Source organism: Crassostrea angulata, chromosome 6, assembly GCF_025612915.1.
Source record: "Crassostrea angulata isolate pt1a10 chromosome 6, ASM2561291v2, whole genome shotgun sequence".
Classification (NCBI taxonomy): Eukaryota; Metazoa; Mollusca; class Bivalvia; order Ostreida; family Ostreidae; genus Magallana; species Magallana angulata.
The window spans coordinates 3,230,098-3,248,662 of NC_069116.1; the positions used below are offsets into that span (position 1 = coordinate 3,230,098).

At 37.3% G+C, this 18,565-nt stretch overlaps 1 protein-coding gene across 7 annotated transcripts in view; it reads right to left on the bottom strand.

Moving 5' to 3' along the window:
• Positions 1 to 2,056: 2,056 nt before the first annotated feature.
• The window catches only part of LOC128189964 (septin-2-like), a 33,535-nt gene continuing 17,026 nt past the window's right edge, over positions 2,057 to 18,565 (bottom strand). For 2 of the 7 annotated variants that reach the window (XM_052861810.1, XM_052861809.1), the window contains 12 exons: positions 12,810 to 12,915; positions 11,475 to 11,561; positions 10,394 to 10,517; positions 9,778 to 9,912; positions 9,398 to 9,515; positions 8,157 to 8,258; positions 7,878 to 8,023; positions 7,646 to 7,747; positions 7,311 to 7,349; positions 5,050 to 5,122; positions 4,705 to 4,824; positions 2,057 to 3,186 (listed from right to left, as the gene is read on the bottom strand). In XM_052861810.1, coding sequence (XP_052717770.1) covers positions 4,717 to 4,824; positions 5,050 to 5,122; positions 7,311 to 7,349; positions 7,646 to 7,747; positions 7,878 to 8,023; positions 8,157 to 8,258; positions 9,398 to 9,515; positions 9,778 to 9,912; positions 10,394 to 10,517; positions 11,475 to 11,561; positions 12,810 to 12,915 — 1,140 coding nt within the window. In that variant the 3' untranslated portion in view covers positions 2,057 to 3,186; positions 4,705 to 4,716. Of the gene's footprint in view, positions 3,187 to 4,704; positions 4,825 to 5,049; positions 5,123 to 7,310; positions 7,350 to 7,645; positions 7,748 to 7,877; positions 8,024 to 8,156; positions 8,259 to 9,397; positions 9,516 to 9,777; positions 9,913 to 10,393; positions 10,518 to 11,474; positions 11,562 to 12,809; positions 12,916 to 15,296; positions 15,438 to 16,855; positions 18,276 to 18,565 lie in introns of those variants that run through there. The other 5 variants (XM_052861806.1, XM_052861805.1, XM_052861811.1 and 2 more) reach the window with 5 other exon arrangements.

Consider the following 18,565-nt stretch of genomic DNA (forward strand, 5'->3'; position numbering starts at 1 on the left):
TACTTTTTTAAGTTATATATTTTATGAAATTTCTTTCATAGATTAATTGTCTCTTGTTTCAACAGAAAATTCTATTTTCTTACCTAAAAGTTTTCCAACCATCAATGAATCTGCAAGGCAATTCTTATGTTAGATTAAAAGCACATCCGCTGTCCGACACATTAATGCACAAAAAGCTTCAAATGCCTTCCAGATTTCCTTTCATAATGCGCCTCACTAGTTACTGTTTTAACCCCGCAATTGTTAACAGTAATTATACAGAGGCTGACAAAAGCCAAGAGGTTATCAAAGGTTGATCTTCTGATCTACAGCGCACCTCCAAAAGTCGAGTCTCAGCAGAGTGCATCAGCTGGCAACTTGATCACTGTACCTGAAATATCACAGGAAGAATGTGGTTTTTACAAAATTAGACAATTATTAAGTTAATGCTACAAAGAAGTGAGCCTCATGCAACATCTGAATAAGAAACATAATCTATTTTGGTGTTTTTCTGTTGACAACTTATAATTCAGGTGAGAGATTGTTCAGGTGTGTATGCTTACCTGTGATTTTCAGCATCAGCCTGTAATTTGTCGTCCTCTCCGTCAGTCTTCAGGGGTGCAGGACTCCTCTCTTCCCCTCACAATTTATAGAACAAAGGTCCTCTGTATGCCATTGATCCAGTGTCCATTACAGGTATCAGCTGGGACAAAGACAAGTCTTATTGTATAAGGTGTTTCTCAAACCTTGTAGGAATTCACAGAACTCATGGTTTTTCCAACATAGATCTATTTCTGTGCATGGATGAGGGGGTCAATACTACCACATGGCCCCAAATGAACAGACCTTTCACAGTTGATTTAGCTGTGATAATAGACAACACATAAATGGTGACTTTGTAACAGTAGAGGCAAACTTTTCCAACCCCTGAATCTGCTCTTGTGTTCTTTAAGTGAGCTCCTAAACCAATAAACTTTTATAATACATGTATGCAGATTGTACACTATTACCACAAATAACATTGCAAGTAGTACAACACTGAAAATCAAAAATTGTGATATTTCATAATTTGAAATTTTTATTTCTGTTCAATATAAAAAAATACTTTGTTTATCAATAAGTGTACACCTTGCAGTACTAAATAAATGAGATAAATGTTGGTCTGTTTTTTCTGAATTATAGCCAATTATTACCCTAGTGCTTAAAACGATAAATTCAAAGTTTTGAGATAAACAGGCAATGTTTATGTCTACGAGTTGTTCCTGTTGTAAGGGCCATGTACTACATCCAATAGCACTCACTGGGTAGCCATTACTAAGGCTATTTTTGTGACAGAGCAGTCTATTCTGGCAATCACAAGGACATAAAATGCATGTACACAATGTTCCTAAGAATTATTTACTGTCGAATCTATCACATTTTGGTAGAGATCAGTACCATTTTGTATAGAGCCTTGGTTCACATAACCCAATACTTTTATCTCAGCTTTGGGATGGTTGTTACAGCCAGGAATATAAAATATAGATGAAAAAGATTTTTGTAGGGTTTTTTGGACTGTGAGAAATTGCATAAAAAGGCGATACCAGTAAAAACAGTTCATCTTGATAAATTTTAACAAAATACAGCTAAATAGGACCCCCCCCCCCCCCCCCCCCACAAGAAAAAAAAACAAAACAAAAACACAAAGAAACAAAGAAATTACCGAGTACTTTTGCTTGAATTTGAAATATGCATGTGAATAAGTATTTAATAATATTTGGTTCATAAAAGATACCAAAATTGCTAACATATTTGTAATTTGTACAAGTGTAGCATACCCAGAATATATTGCAGTTAACAATATTTCACATCAAAGGGCAAATCACTCTATAAACTGCATTAAAGCTGCATGGAACTAGAAACTCTTCAGTCGGCAGAGAGAGGGTTTTTAGAAAATCATCACGGCATAAAAATACATCCTCACTAAACTTTCACTCCATAAATAAGGAAATCATTCGTATACACTGCCAGAAGATCCCCTGGACCCTTTTTCAAATGCAGCAACCCTTCATTGTCACAAAATAACTCAAAGACATCAACTTGTTATACAATTTATTCATGTACAAATTAAATAAAAACATTACAAAATTATTGCAGAGATAGATAGGATTCAGCAGGAAAAGCCTTTAAGCAGTCTACAAATTGACAGATCTTTATCTGGAGACAGGCAGAGTGTCCCAGGTTTTCACATGATCTTTCAGTTGACACCAAAAACACTACTGTCACAATTGTAACACAAAATCAGTCGTCAAAATCAATCGCAAGTCAGCTTCTTTAGAGCCGAGTGTTCCTTTGATGTAGTTCAACATTAAATCATATTCATACATAAATATATTACAGTTTTTTAACAATTACATCTTTGATATTTCAATGGGGAAATTGAAATCAGATCTTCACATTTTTGTTCAATGGAACATTGGTTTTATAATCTTACTGAAATGACATGTAAATGTAATAGTAAAACATTATGAAGACTACACATACAAATAAAATGGTTTTACATAGACTATAAAAAATAAATGACAAAATTACACTTAACATTTGAATACATCTCCACATGGAAAATGGGGGAGGGGGATTTATACAGGAGATCCACCAAGAATGTCTGTTTGTATCACTGAACAAGAGACCTATCAAAACAGATTATGACACGTGCTACAAAGAACAGTAGTGGAAGGGTGAAAGGCAGATAACTCTAATTCATTATCACGGATGACTAGACAGAGCTCCCGCAGTTGTTTCCCTTGCAAAGATTCTTCTACTGAGTTTCCTGTTCATAGCCTTAGATATTATTAATTTTCATGAAACAATGCAGCTTTTAAACATTGATTGATCACTTACTTGTACTATAATGGAGAAACAAACATTGAATTACACATTCATTTAAATTAGTAAAATCTCAAAGAATACTCATTTTGAGGACTTAAACAAAACTTGTATATTAAAGTTACTGTCCTGAAAACAATATCTCATGCAAAGAAAGCAAAAAACAAACTGAAGAAGTTATAGTACAGGTGATGTCATACATCTCGAGATGAACACATTTCTGTGATTTGGTTGAATGATGTGATAACATTGCGGTTTTTGCTGAGTTTAGATTGTCCATAGTCATAACATACAAACAATTCAATCTCTTCCTCTCAATACTGGTCCTATTATAATGGTCATCTACAAAACATAAACAAAACATCTACATCACCTGAAAGTGAAGGAATATCAAAGTCAAAACTTCAATATGACAATACAGAAATCAATCTGCACTTTTTTATAAAGAAAAAAAAAATGTTCACTAATTCATATATAATGACTAAGCAAAAGTAAATAAAACTTGGAATAGGTGTTGAGTATTGATATAGGTAAAATATCAATTAAAATATTTACCAGTATATCATTCTACACATTCTGGGACTTAACTTGGTATAGGTGAGATATTTACCTGTGTACCAGTCTACACATTCTGGGATTTATTATAGGTGAGATATTTACCTGTGTACCTGTCTACACATTCTGGGATTTATTATAGGTGAGATATTTACCTGTGTACCTGTCTACACATTCTGTGATCTGGTATAGGTGAGATATTTACCTGTGTACCTGTTTACACATTCTGGGATTTATTATAGGTGAGATATTTACCTGTGTACCTGTTTACACATTCTAGGATTTATTATAGGTGATATATTTACCTGTGTACCAGTCTACACATTCTGGGATTTATTATAGGTGAGATATTTACCTGTGTACCTGTCTACACATTCTGGGATTTATTATAGGTGAGATATTTACCTGTGTACCTGTCTACACATTCTGTGATCTGGTATAGGTGAGATATTTACCTGTGTACCAGTTTACACATTCTGGGATTTATTATAGGTGAGATATTTACTTGTGTACCTGTTTACACATTCTAGGATTTATTATAGGTGATATATTTACCTGTGTACCTGTCTACACATTCTGTGACTTGGTATAGGTGAGATATTTACCTGTGTACCTGTTTACACATTCTGGGATTTATTATAGGTGAGATATTTACCTGTGTACCTGTCTACACATTCTGGGACTTGGTATAGGTGAGATATTTACCTGTGTACCTGTCTACACATTCTGGGATTTATTATAGGTGAGATATTTACCTGTGTACCTGTCTACACATTCTGTGACTTGGTATAGGTGAGATATTTACCTGTGTACCTGTTTACACATTCTGGGATTTATTATAGGTGAGATATTTACCTGAGTACCTGTCTACACATTCTGGGATTTATTATAGGTGAGATATTTACCTGTGTACCTGTTTACACATTCTGGGATTTATTATAGGTGAGATATTTACCTGAGTACCTGTCTACACATTCTGGGATTTATTATAGGTGAGATATTTACCTGTGTACCTGTTTACACATTCTGGGATTTATTATAGGTGAGATATTTACCTGAGTACCTGTCTACACATTCTGGGATTTATTATAGGTGAGATATTTACCTGTGTACCTGTTTACACATTCTGGGATTTATTATAGGTGAGATATTTACCTGTGTACCTGTCTACACATTCTGGGACTTGGTATAGGTGAGATATTTACCTGTGTACCTGTCTACACATTCTGGGACTTGGTTTAGGTGAGATATTTACCTGTGTACCTGACTACACATTCTTGGACTTGATATAGGTGAGATATTTACCTGTGTACAAGTCTACACATTCTGGGACTTGACTTCCCCATTCTGTTGCATCTTCTGTGGAGTGTTCTTTTGGTTCATCTCTGCCTGCATCTTGGCAATCATTTCCTGCATTCTTCTCAGCTGTTTATAAATATTTAATCCAGTCAATGAAAAATATCAGCTACCAGGTAACAAATTTATGAAAATTAATGAATCAATAATTGCAGATGTCTCCATTATTCAAGACTTTCAATATAGGTTGATGCCAATAAAATGCACAAAAGTCATGACAGATTTTTTGGAAGAACATGAACATGAGATCTGTTTCCCTGATATACCAGTGAAGTCCAGTAATTAGGACCTTACCTCTTGTTCCTTCTCCATGAGCTGCTTCTCTCGCTCCGACAGATCGGCCGTCTGACTCTCCGGTCTGCGTTTACTGGAAAGATTCAGAGAACCAATGTTTTATATTCTACCCACAGCAAACTATCTTAATCATCTTACTTTTAATTACATCTACTTTACAAAACTGATTTCAATCAATCAAAACTTATTTACTTAAAAATAATTAAACTAAAGAAGATGATACAATTCAGTATAAAAATGATACCATTATCAATTTTAGTTAACAACATTGGATAGTTAATGTTGAATGTATTGATTAAGTAATCACTATATTTGATTGTGCAGTCAGACTTCTTTGTCTTTAAATAGCAGGATTGCTTTGGAATGTGGTGACAGATGTGAACAACATAAGCTGTAGAAGCCAATGAATGATTGAACAATGAACAAGACATAAAAGTCTGACTGTAAACAGACTGTAAATACTGTAAAATAAATTAGAAACCTAACTACAGCAATGTGATTACATGCAAAAACCAACCAACAAAATAAATATATGCTACTACATTGATGAAATGCATGTACACAAAAAAAAAACATGTCTTTATTTTGTAATATTAATTGTGATTAATATGGATAGGATATTGGTCACACTGTGCTGTAAAAAGAATTTTGTAAAGCTGAAGGCAGGGCAGGATGCCACCCTGTAACTCCAAGTGTGACCCAGGGGAGGGGGAGAGGGGCAGCATGCTCAGCCAGTCACCTCTTACTATGCAGGGTCGATAGAGTGGGGATAAGATGAATAATTCATATCTATAAAAAAAATTCAGCAAAGAACAACCCAGGGCATGAACACCTCCTCCCCTTTCCTGTATCAGGTAGGTGTATTGACATTTCAACAGACTCTCCCACCCCTTAGGTCACCTAGATCCACCACCTGTCCTAGTCCAGACCCTGACGGCCAGTGTGATTGATGGTCTGTGGGTAACACGTGAATGTTACAGAATGAGCTGAGCATTAGAGGTCGAGCTATCGGAATGACCATGAATGGACTCAGTGAGAGCTCGGTTCATTTCTAGCCAAAAGATGAATGCACTAAGATGATTGGTTAGACAGACGGAAATAAAACACAGACAGATGGACAGAAAGACAGAGTTTCAGAGACAGTTATGATTCTGACTTGAAAAGTCCAGACCAGAATCTCACTTTTTCAAGCATTATTAACTATTAGCAACTGTGCAAATCTACTACCATATTTTTGAAATTAAGATTTTTTCTAAGTAAAATGGATACAATATCATGTTAGCTTCACAAATGCATGTTTCACAATACAGAGATCATGCATTAATAAGTTTCGCAAACAATCAAACCACTTAACATTTAGTACAAGTCTCCCTATCAAGTTCAGAATCTTTCAATGAAAATTGGCAGAAAAAAAACAACAGAAAGCTGAAAATAGAACAGAAAAAGAACTGACAACTCCAGTGTTAGGGATGAGTGTTATCTGAGTAGTTGCCGGGACTAACAGGTACGATGCTTACCCAAAACACCAGTCACGGAACCACAGGAGTAGAGTAGGGAGGGAAAAAGAGAACAAAAACAATCATTAGTTTCATGCATTGTCAAATTAATTATCAAATTAATTAAAAGAAGAAAAATTTCAGGCATTAACAGTTATCAGTTGAGTTTGATTTTTTTCAAATTGTCGATGATTAATTTTTTTTCTGGTTGTCTCATTCTCTTGGTAAAAAATGTAATGTAGGATTACGACTAGAGCGAGATCGTACTCCATAACAAGGAAGGCCCAGCACACCTACAGACTCTACTTATACAACACTTCCTGCCTATAAACCTGCTCTCTACTACATGGAACTCATTAGATCTCTACACTTGTTCAAGTTCCGTCAGTGGGGTGTTCAGTCAGGAAAATGCAGAGAATTATTGAATACTTACAACACAGTTGAAGTGCATAAATATTCTTCACTCACATTATACCCAGGATTTTAAAACATGTATTCAAACTACATAAAAATAATTATTTGCAACCTTTTGTGTTGCTGTCATTGATAACTTGTTCCATATCAACCATTCATACAAATAAAAATACAATGTATAAAACAGTTATTTGTAAATCTACAGGAAATCTACTAGAAAACTACTGGCACATATATATCACAAGGCCGTGGCATTTACTGGGCAAACTGAAAACATGTTAGATAATTCTACCAACAGGTGAAGTCATGCGAACAAAAGTGGAGGGAGTTATATTTGTAAATAAGACCTACTCCATCATTTCATTGTAAGCGTCTTCATTGCGGGGTTTTCTGTAATTCAACATTCTTGTATCATCACATCATCAACTTACAGACACATTTGGCAGAAATAAGTTGACACTTTTAAACATGTTAATTACCATAACATGTAATAAAGTTTTAAAAAGTTCTTTCAACAAGACTGTTATTAAGAAGAAAACACTCAAACAAAATATACAAAGCAAAAAATAACAAACTCTTGGCAAAAACAAGCACCTGTTACAAGCCTGTTTTAATGCTTCAACTGAATTTATCCACATCTTTCTGACATAAGAAGTCTACAGTGGATTGTGGGGCGTGAATCATACCTTGATTTCTTTGGAACACTTCCACCTCCCGCCAGCTTCTCCGCTCGGAAATTCTCATAATGAACCTCTTGTGTGACCTCTTGAAGGTCTTGCATGTGAGTGCTACAAACATCATTTAATATAAATTCTATGCTTTAAATGTCAAATAGAGTTGTTTTATTCCTATTTTACAAGTATATAATAAATATTATATCTCGGATAAAAAAAACCCAAACTAATGTTCTACACTTACATAAGCATGGTTCTGAGTTTAATGAAGTCGCAGTGATCTGGATTTTCCACCTCCACCACTCCCCATGGATACATTCGACCTCTGACCTTTTTGCCCTTGACCTCTATCACAGTATTAGCACCAATCACTGCAAAAGGCACTGCCTCCTGCAAAAGTCATTCAAATACTCTTATTCTAAGCTTTTCAATTCTTCTCACAATACAGCCAACAGTTCTATAAACTGAGGTCATTGTCACACATTGTTGAGGACTATTAAACGACCTTGGCAGCTAAACTGACCTTGAGGAGGCGACATTGCTCTCTGTAATCCTCGTCCTCATCCTCGTCACAGTCGGGCAGCGCGTACAGGTTGATGCCGTTCTCAGCTATCTGGGTCATCACCTGCACAGGTAACAAAGATACACGATCAATGACTAATAACATGTGTAGTGCTCATCAAACACTTTACATATATGAATGTTTTTCACCTCAAGTTGACATACATTAGCTACTATTTTATTGTCATATGATTATGGGCATCACAAGACTGCAATGCAGTCACTTTCCAAGGACTTTAGTGAAAGAAGTTTTTGAAAAAACAGAAACTGATTAAAGGCAACAGGAGAGTACAGTTAATTTTGACAAACAAGGAATCTGTTACAATACCAATACAGATGTAGATATGCCATCAAAGCTACATTTTTGGAAAGAGAATCATACTACCATGTACCATAACATTTCACATTACAAAAAGTGCCTAAATGTTTATTAGTATTTTTTATTCTTCCAGGAAAACTAATGAAAAGGATATGATAGTTTTACGAGACTAACTTTCCTTTTCTTAATCCTGTATGTGCAAGGGATATCCAGCTTGCCTTTATACTATCATAATTAAGGTGTATAATGGTGACATTCCTCTTCCTGTTAATGGTTCGTATCTGACCCCTACCCACTTCCCCTTTCCCTATCAATTACACCCACAGATAAATTTTGTTGACTATTCTTTCCTTTCTACACATTTGATTGTGAAATACACCTGTGGCCATTATCTGACCCTCAGTCCTGTTTAATCATCTCCCCTATAGCCCACACCAATCACTCAAATCATTCACTTTCTCATGAAATTTAATATGAATTTTCATGTCATTGTGATTATTCTAATACATGAACTGTGATAATCTGGGGATCTTTGTTGGAAAGAGAGAAGAATAGATTAATAAGCTCAAATTCATCATGTAGATATGCATATTTCTAAAGAGTGCTCATTCTTAAAATGATAGTAATGCTGCTAAAAATACTCTATCGCAAGAGCTCTTTCAAAAACAAATGGATTCACAGAAATTACGTCAGCAATTAAGATGTAATTGTTCAATTATACATTGAAAGTGTATATTTCAGTCTTTCTACTTCCTGGCCCACACAGTGTCAAGTCAGAGTCTTTCTTGTTCCTGACCCACACTGTGTTGAGTCTCTCTCGTTCCTGACCCACACTGTGTCGAGTCTTTCTTGTTCCTGACCCACACTGTGTCGAGTGCACTCACCTTCCTCTTGAGCTGCGTACACTCTTGCAGAGTGAGCGTGTCGGACTTGGCGATCACTGGGACTATGTTCACTTTGTGATGGACAGCCTTCATGAAGGAGATATCCAAGGGACGTAACCTACAGCACAGCAACATCATTCAATATGTACAGTGCCAGGAATTGCAGGCTAACAATGACACTAGAAATCTATCAATTATCACTTGAAATCTATTAGTTTTCATAAAGCAATCCAAAAACAATAGAAAAATTTTTACATTACAAAATCAAAGAATGAAAAATGATGAACTATTCTTTATAAACTTTTTCATTTACTTGGCCTCTGTAATTTAGACAAAACATGTGGCAGTATTCCCCAAGTTCTGAAATCTCGAGGTCTTACCCGTGGCCTGATGGATTGATGAAGTAGAAACAGCAATGAACACGATTATCGATGATATGACGTCTGTTTAATCCGCTCTCATCTTCAAGGTAACGCTCAAACTGACTGTCTATGTACTGGATGATGGGCTTAAAGCTGGAAGATAAATAGTAGAGGTTACATCAAGGTAGTGGGAGATGGGGTCATGGTTTTATAAGTGTATTTTATCAAAGGTTCAAAACACAGCTAAGCAAAAATATTTTTAAAATTCTCCATCGTTATTTCCAAACATGAAAGGGTCTAACAATTGAAATACATGTTAAATGTCTGGTTTCCCTTCTTTGGTAGGAATATATTTTGAAATTTAAACACTGTAGAACATGTATACCCTTAAATGCACTTGCTACAAACTCTTTCAGCAAAATAATGACTGTATATGTTCATATAGATAATATAAAATTTTCAAGATTTTGAGATATGTTATCAATTTGTCAGCAATTGTTAAACATCCACATTTGAGAAAGTCTTGTCTTTGATTCATGTAAGGAATTCTTAGATGGCTTGTTTATGGTATTCTTGTAGAAGACATTCTATGGTATTACTGTAGCAGACATTCTACTGTCCGCTTTTTACTTACCAGTCCTGTGAGTTGAGGGAGTCCCCGAACCCTGGGGTGTCGACCACCGTCAGCCTCAGTTTCACTCCGCGCTCCTCAATCTCCACCGTGGAGGCATCAATCTTAACTGTCTGCGTAATCTTCTCTGTAATTACAACAACCTCATGAATCAGGGGTATATAAGCCATACCACCAAGTCACTCATCCACCGACTGCTACTCCACCAATAGAAAATGACCCACAAATGGCTAATTAATACAGATTTTTATAATAATGACCTGTAATTTATAGCAAAGTTTCTGAGAACTGTATATAAAATGCAAAAAATCCAAAACCGGGCTTAAGGCATATTTTTTGTTAATTTACACAAAAAATAGATTGTAGATAGACACCCTAATGTTTAGTTAATCAGAATTATTAATACAGTCAAACTTTATTATCTCCATCTAGATGGGACTGTTTAAAAAGTTTGAGATATCCCAGTATTCGAGATACTGAGGGTTAAATACTTAAAAAATAAGTGGTTAGGACTTAAAATCACTTTGAAATATCCTTTTTATTCGAGATATCAGTGTTTGAGATATCAAGGTTCAACTGTACAATCAAAATTCAAAATTAAAAGCTCAGGTGTAATTATGACAGAAACAGATGACAGCAGAACTCTGTACAATACACTAGCGTCATTGATCAACTCTAAGTTAGACTTTATCAATGACATTTGTGATTCTATCACTGTCTCCGACAACGAAGAACGCCAGATATAACTGTTGATTACTTGGTACCTAGATCTACCAATTCCGGTAGAACTCTGGTGGAATGCCACCGCACAAGTCATGCAGTTCCAGTAAGGTCATTTTATCAATTAATTATCTGTTTTCAAATAGACAGAGTATGCAACATCTACAGGGGGAATAAAAAAAGCAGCAGCTACATATTGCTAAGCACGATGTGACTCTCAGTAGTCCAACAAAGACAAGGGGTACCTGCTACATAATGCAGGAACTTTAATTCATGAACAGCAGGAATATTGGATCACACTCCGTAAAATTAACAAAAGGAAAATTGATAGATATATATATGTAATGAGAACAGAGTGGTGTACCTGAGGCTGTGTGAATGTGTCTCTCTGGGTACAGGTCTGTCAGGAACAAGCTGTTCACCAAGGTGGACTTCCCCAGTCCAGACTCCCCTACAAAACAATCATCATCATCATCATCATCATCATCATCATCATCATCATCATCATCCAGTCAAATCATACAAAATTACAGTAATGCTTATCAATTATTTGAATCATTTATAAAATATCTATTGTGCAATTTTACGTTAGTATGTCCCATTTTATTCTCCAGTATCTTTAAATATTTACAAACAACATTCTTTATTTTTTCCAAATTTTGACATCTCGACAGGATCTCTCCAAAATTTGTAAACAAGCCACTGTCATAACAGCATGCATAGATTTGGGAAGAAGAGCCAATGGTACGTGTATGTGTGTGTGTGAATTTCTGTAAACTATCCGCTGACAACCTGTCGGAGTGGGAGTTCATTGAACAAGCCCGCCTGTAATGGCAGGCGTTCACACCCAGCACCGAGGGCTTCGGTTACCTCAGTGTCAAGAACTAGTTATCTCAGAAATTATGTACATAGACCTCTTGACTTCTGGAGATCTCTCTCTCCACATAACAGGCTTTACATTTCATACTACACAGAGTTTAACATTCATTTACTGTAGCCACTTAGAGGAAGCCAATAAGAAACTGAGCTGAGCAGAGAATATCAACCAGCGAGTGCCACTAAATACTAGGTACAGTGTTCAATACACTAGTTCTTGATGTTTCTATATAATTAACAGTTTTATTTCATACAAGTAACTCCCTCTCAAAGGTAGCCCCGTTATGCAGTCCCCTTTGATCCTAACAGATTTAAATATGCTACAAATCTGTGGTGAGATTATTAAAACATTATTAACCTGAGTGACACGCCCATAAACAGTGTTCTCTGCATACAAACAAGCCTCCTCTTGTTTTGGTTCCAATGTACCAAACACTTCATACTTAACAGCATTCTCACACAGAAATAATGTTTATATATCTTCATGAATCATCCCTGAATCCCAACTATATTACTGAACAATATTTCAACTCCTAAGGTTCCCATAACAGTTGTAGCTATTGTGGTTTTTATATTTTTCTCATGAACACACATATAAAAGGCATAACTTATGTGATTTTTTTTTGTCTTTCTCATAAAAACAGAGGCAGGGTGAAGATCACACACCGAGGGCATAGCTTATGTGGTTTTTACATTTTCTTCATTTCTCATGATAACAGAAAGAGACAGACTGACAAAGAGAGAGAGAGAGAGAGAGAGAGAGAGAGAGAGAGAGAGAGAGAGAGAGAGAGAGGGGGAGTGCTTGGTCCAGTGGTTTACTTACCAACCACCATGAGTGTGAACTCGAATCCCTTCTTGACCGACTTCCTGTGGACCTGATTGGGTAGGTTGGCAAAGCCAACATATCCCGACTGCTCTGGTGCTGTGAACTGTAACAGAAAAAACATACCATCAAAAAACAATCCTTATAACAGTAGAAACAAAGCTTAGACTCAAAAATTCAGAGTAACAGTACCTGGGGTTCTATAAATGTTTACTTCACCAAATTCATATATAATAGTTACAAGTCGCATTTCATTAAAATGCATTCAATTCATGGTCAAAATAACCATGGGATGGAAATGCTTTGCAGTTTCATCTATATTCAATGAACATTAATTTTTTAATACAGTGGTTATTGATAATGTGATACTCAAAGTTAACTGCAAAACACAGGAAGAGGATTGCAAGAAAGCAGCTCTCTACATGGCAAACTGCCATTTTTTAAATTGACCAACTTTAAAACTTATATTTACCACAGGTTTTATTTCAAAACATCAAACCAATGTCTATTACTAAGTATACATCACTAATTTGCATTTAATGGAGATACAAATTCCTCAGTGATGAAAATAACGCTCTAATAAGGAACTGTTGAACAAAGGAATGGCATCATAAGTGGTTGTTAATGCTTCCCACCACATTAACAATTTGTCTCCATTGTATTTTTATACAGAACTTAGTTTAGTGTTACTTTCTAATTTATCAACATCGGAAACTAAGCTATGCGCTGTTTTAAGGGCCCAGTTTAATTAGAAGGATATAAAACTCAACAAAAAGTTCTCCTAAAAATCTGTTAGCTAATTACAATTTCCATGATATGTTGGCAGATTTGTACAAACAAGACTTCAGGAATATGATTTACATACATTATCATAAATCTGAGGAAAACAATAAAGATATAAGAATTTTTAGGACATTAAATGGAATAGAAACAATGAGTTAATTTCATATAAAGATGTCAGAAATTGCATCACAATATCAGTGGATTGGCCAGCTACAGAGATAATATCTCCCCTCTGTCTTTGACTCCTTCAGCTTGGTTCATTTGTTAATGCTATAATCTGTCGGTCTGTAAAATATGTATCAAATTTAACACCGGATTATGAGTACTTTTAAACACCTTACATGTAAGTTTTGAAATCCAATTAAAATTCTATTAACTTTCAATCTTTTTGAACAGACTTCTTACTGCCCTGGGTCATGTACAGTATATAGTGTGTGGTAAGTATAGACAGCCCACCCAACAAATGCTTAAACAATCACAGGATGTCTACCATTAAACATTATACAGTTACATACAGTCCCACTGAATATCATATTTCAGGTGATTTTAAACTTTGATTTGTGATAACACTTTCTTTCCCTCAAACATCACTGACTGGGATATCCTTGCTCATTAGGGCCTATACTGATAGAGGCAGTGCTCTGTACATTGTAGCAAATGATCATCTATCAACAGTTTCAGACTCCTAGCATACATATGCCAAAATCCTATCTCCCACCCTGCTGGGCTAATGAAGAAACTCTCTGTGTATTAGATTTCACTGTACGCCAAAGACAGGTTCAGCCCCGGCAAAAGTCCTCAAATTACACATACAGTACAAAAACTGAGTCCCTGTCTCACCTGAATGCCAGGTGTAATCAGGTGAGACACACCCTGTCAGTGTGCAGTCAGTGCAGTGAGGACAGCTGGCATAGATATGTGTCAGGACTGGATGGCATGTTCTACATACCTTCATCTGAAGGCAATCTGACAATACACAACCGATCTTTGTTCTAGCAGCATTTCTTACACTCATGTTCTCCAAGGCTTTTACAACCTATCAACATTCCTTGCTAGCAGGTTCCTCTGTGAGAACCATTTCTTCAAGCTATAACATGGGAGTATGTATACATTAACCTGTATAATATAATCAACAACACATCTGTCAACAACTGGCCTATAACAACACCTGAACCTGTGACCTCTGACCCTGTCCCTCATCAGGTCAGATGTCTCATCAACAAAAGAATGCCCTCAATACGATACCCAATGAAACCACCCTAGTTCATCTCACAACCTGACATTTGATCACAAACAAAAAACATAAGGATATCATTCCTGTTCAGGCCAAATATTCATTGATATCTATCTATGATTTTATCACTAGCATCAAATTAAATGATACCCTGAATCAGGACTCTTGGGTACAATTAATTAAGTGTAAAAAAAATTGACTGGACTAAATGTGACACAGACTTGTCTGTCCCTGATCACCTCCACATAAACAGGAGGATGGTGTCCCCTGCTGGAACAAGTTTATGGAGACAGACACATCACATCCATCACTGGACCCCTGCTCCTATTGATTTTTTTTTACTACAACCTGACTCATCGAAATAGAAAAATCTCAAACCTAATATCTCAATTGATTTCAACATAATAAAAGAATTATCCAAACTGTATCATTCTACTCGCACATAAACACAATATACCATTGACACTTACCATTTCCTCAAAGACACCTGTTGGAAACATGATGAGAATGGTAGTAATCCCCCAATCAGAGTAAATATGTATCCCTGTCTGCTCTAAGCCTCCGCACTTATTAATGTGAACTCCCAGAAAGGGGTCGGGTCAAAAGGAGTCAAGTAATCTCTGCCTCTGTAGCCTGCCACTTCAAAGACAGGATGCCAGACGGATTATGACTTGGGAGAAGTTCCCTCAGCCCTGATTTTATTATTGGTAAAAAATACACAGAGATACATGTGTTTTATCTATAGGTGGGCAGATGGGAGGAGATTCTACTAATCTCCCCAATGTGTTGACTTAAACCTCCCCATCAATGTCAACATCTGTGAGCGGTTCCTTCCATGTTAGAGAACAACAATGTATAATAGAGTAATTACAGCTAATTAATGTGAAATGCCGACAGTATGAAGCATTGCCAGATTATATGTACAATTTTTGAATATATTCACTATGATTTTTCATTAATTAAAATAGAAAAGAAAAGTTCTTAAACCAACTGATTATCTAAGAGGTAGATAATTTAATTTCCCCTTTGACAAACATAAGCTTAGTGATTTATAAACCCCTTCACCCCTTTTTTTGGCTCTTCATCGAAATGTAAAGAATTTTCCTGATAATTTCAGTTAGATAACTCAGAAGGATGAAATAAATGCCAAACACACAAATCATAGCAGGGACCACTATCAGCTGTATCTGTCAGCTATAGCAAAGAAATCCCCCACTCTGCCAAGATTACATCGCTCTCAGAAAGCAACTGTTAAAGTCACAACAACTTTTATCTTTTAAATTTAATCTTTGAATTTCTTTCAAATGCTCAGTTAAAGAGAGATTAGCACTGAAATATTTAAAAGGTGTTTTGTGCATTAAAAACTTGAAAGATTGCATTAAATTTTGATTCGTCTATAGGCCCCGTTCCTTGGCAACATAAGATTTATGGACTAAAACCTGGGGATTACCAAGTTAGGTCATCAATGCTTGCCATGACGATTGGTCCACATTCACCGTGGAGAATTTTACCTGTCATTTTATGTCTAAAATTTCAGAAAAGGAATCTTCTACACGTTTCATTACATGATCTTATCTTGAAGGATAAGCGTATAATCCTTGACAAGCAGTGATGTATTGTATACCAGCATGCACCCCTCCAAACAGAGGTGTCTGATCAAAGCGCCGGATGACCCGACCTCAGACAATGCCTACCCTGCACACCCTCAAATATACTCACTGTAATCTGCAATAAACTCTGACTTGGATAAAAACCAAGTCACTTCAGAAGGATTACCTTAATGAATTCAACTTCTAGAATATCACACCACAGGATGATTAAATGCAAAGATTTGGATAGCATGTCTCAACAGACAGATCATAACTGCAGAAACACGAGAAAAATTGGATCTTATTCATGACATCCTAGAGTAAACCCCACTACATCAAGTTCTGGCCTTTGACTCAAAAGTCAGGTCCTACCCACCCTTTGACTCGAGTAAAAGTCGTGGTGAGACCCACTTCAGCCCTGTACCTGCCCTTTGACTCACCTTGTATGGTGACCCTCCTTGGACCTTACTAGGAGCAGCTGTTGGGGGTGATACTGTCCCATTCACAGGAGAGGTGACAGTGTGTGACTCCTGGGGTGGGGGTCCCACTGATAGGGCACTGGGTGGGGGGTGCGGCTTCATACTGTTCTGTTCTGTAGGTAGGGTGTCAGTCACACTGGGGTGGTGTGTGGGGCCTGACACTGAATTGGATGGCACTGCCGATTGTTTGCCAATAGAGGATGAGTCAGAGTGACTGGAGGATCGAGTGTCCGACGTAGACCCCGATTTAGAGGTTTGTCTCTTGGGTACGTGGAGTTCCCCTCTGACCGAGCTTGGAGCTGGGTGGGGGTCCTGTTTGGTGGAGCTGGGTTTCCTTGGTGGGACAGGATCTACTCGAGCGGAAGTGGAAGAGGTGGAAGATGAGGAGCTCTTCCTTCGGGTCTCTGAGAAAGACTCTGATTTCTGGACAGGTTTCTGTTGTTTGGTGTTTGACATACTCTGAAACACATTTCTGGAATTGATAAAAGAGTCCGACTTCTTCACTGGTTGTCTCTCTCGCCCGCTCTCACCTGTCTTCCCTTTCACGGGGTCACCCCCATTTGTACCCTTGTTGGTTGGGCTAGTTGGAGACTTGGGTTGGGTGGACCCTCCATTTTGTCCTCCTGAGGCTGATGGCGGTCGGGAATGACCATTACTCCCTCCATGACCTCCAGACGTAGAGACTTTCACTGTAGGTACAGTCGATGTGTAAGTTCCTGGTTTTCGTCTCGGAATCATGATCACTTGTTTACACGAGGCGCACAAACACAATGTGTAAGGTTCAAATATGACATAAAAGAAGATGGGTGCTGTAGTTAATTCAAATTAGACCACCATGTTCCGTAAAACTAACATAATCAATCAGGTGTATACAGGTGCTGTGATAAAATCTACATGACGAGTCAGTCACAAAAACATAAGGCAAGATGGTGACCCCACGTACAGACCAAATATCTCCCTCATAAACCCTGATGACCCATTAACACTTCCGAGCTCAAAATATAAACGCTGGTGTCGGTTTGCCGGCCGTGGACCTTAGTCTTCCTCCGTCCCCCGTCTTGGTCCGGATATCCAGCCAACACTTATCATTGGTCCCCTCACTCTGCAAACAGATGACAACTTTTACTGTGTATACTTAATCTGATACACTTAACCCCGGCATTTAAACTTTTTGTACGGCCGCCATTCACAGTTCCAACCTGTGTGCCATTCAGGTTGAACAATCCTTGATAATAATAAGTAGTGGCTGTGATCAAATGATGTATGCAGTCGATCAGTCACCTTCCTACATAGGTAGATAGAAATAGTCTGTGTCGCGGATTCAATCAGTCGGCAATCACTGATGGAGAACTCCGAAATCAAGGTGTATCACCGAGTGTCACCTCCTCGCTACTCTATCCCACAGTGTGTAACCCTAGCCCCGGTGCATGAAGTCACAGCAGTAAAGTACCCCTCGTCCACAGTCTAAGCCGGGCTCTCATTTGTCTCTGGCCATTCACTAGGGATCACATGGACGAATTCCACCTTCCTGGCTTTCAGGTTTGAGACACCTGACCCCTGTCCGTCAACCTGAGACTAATTTGGTCCACACTCCGAATCAAGGTCCCATCAAGAGCATTTCATGCTCAACATATGAATAATGCAGGCGAGTGGTATAGCTCTCAATAAAAG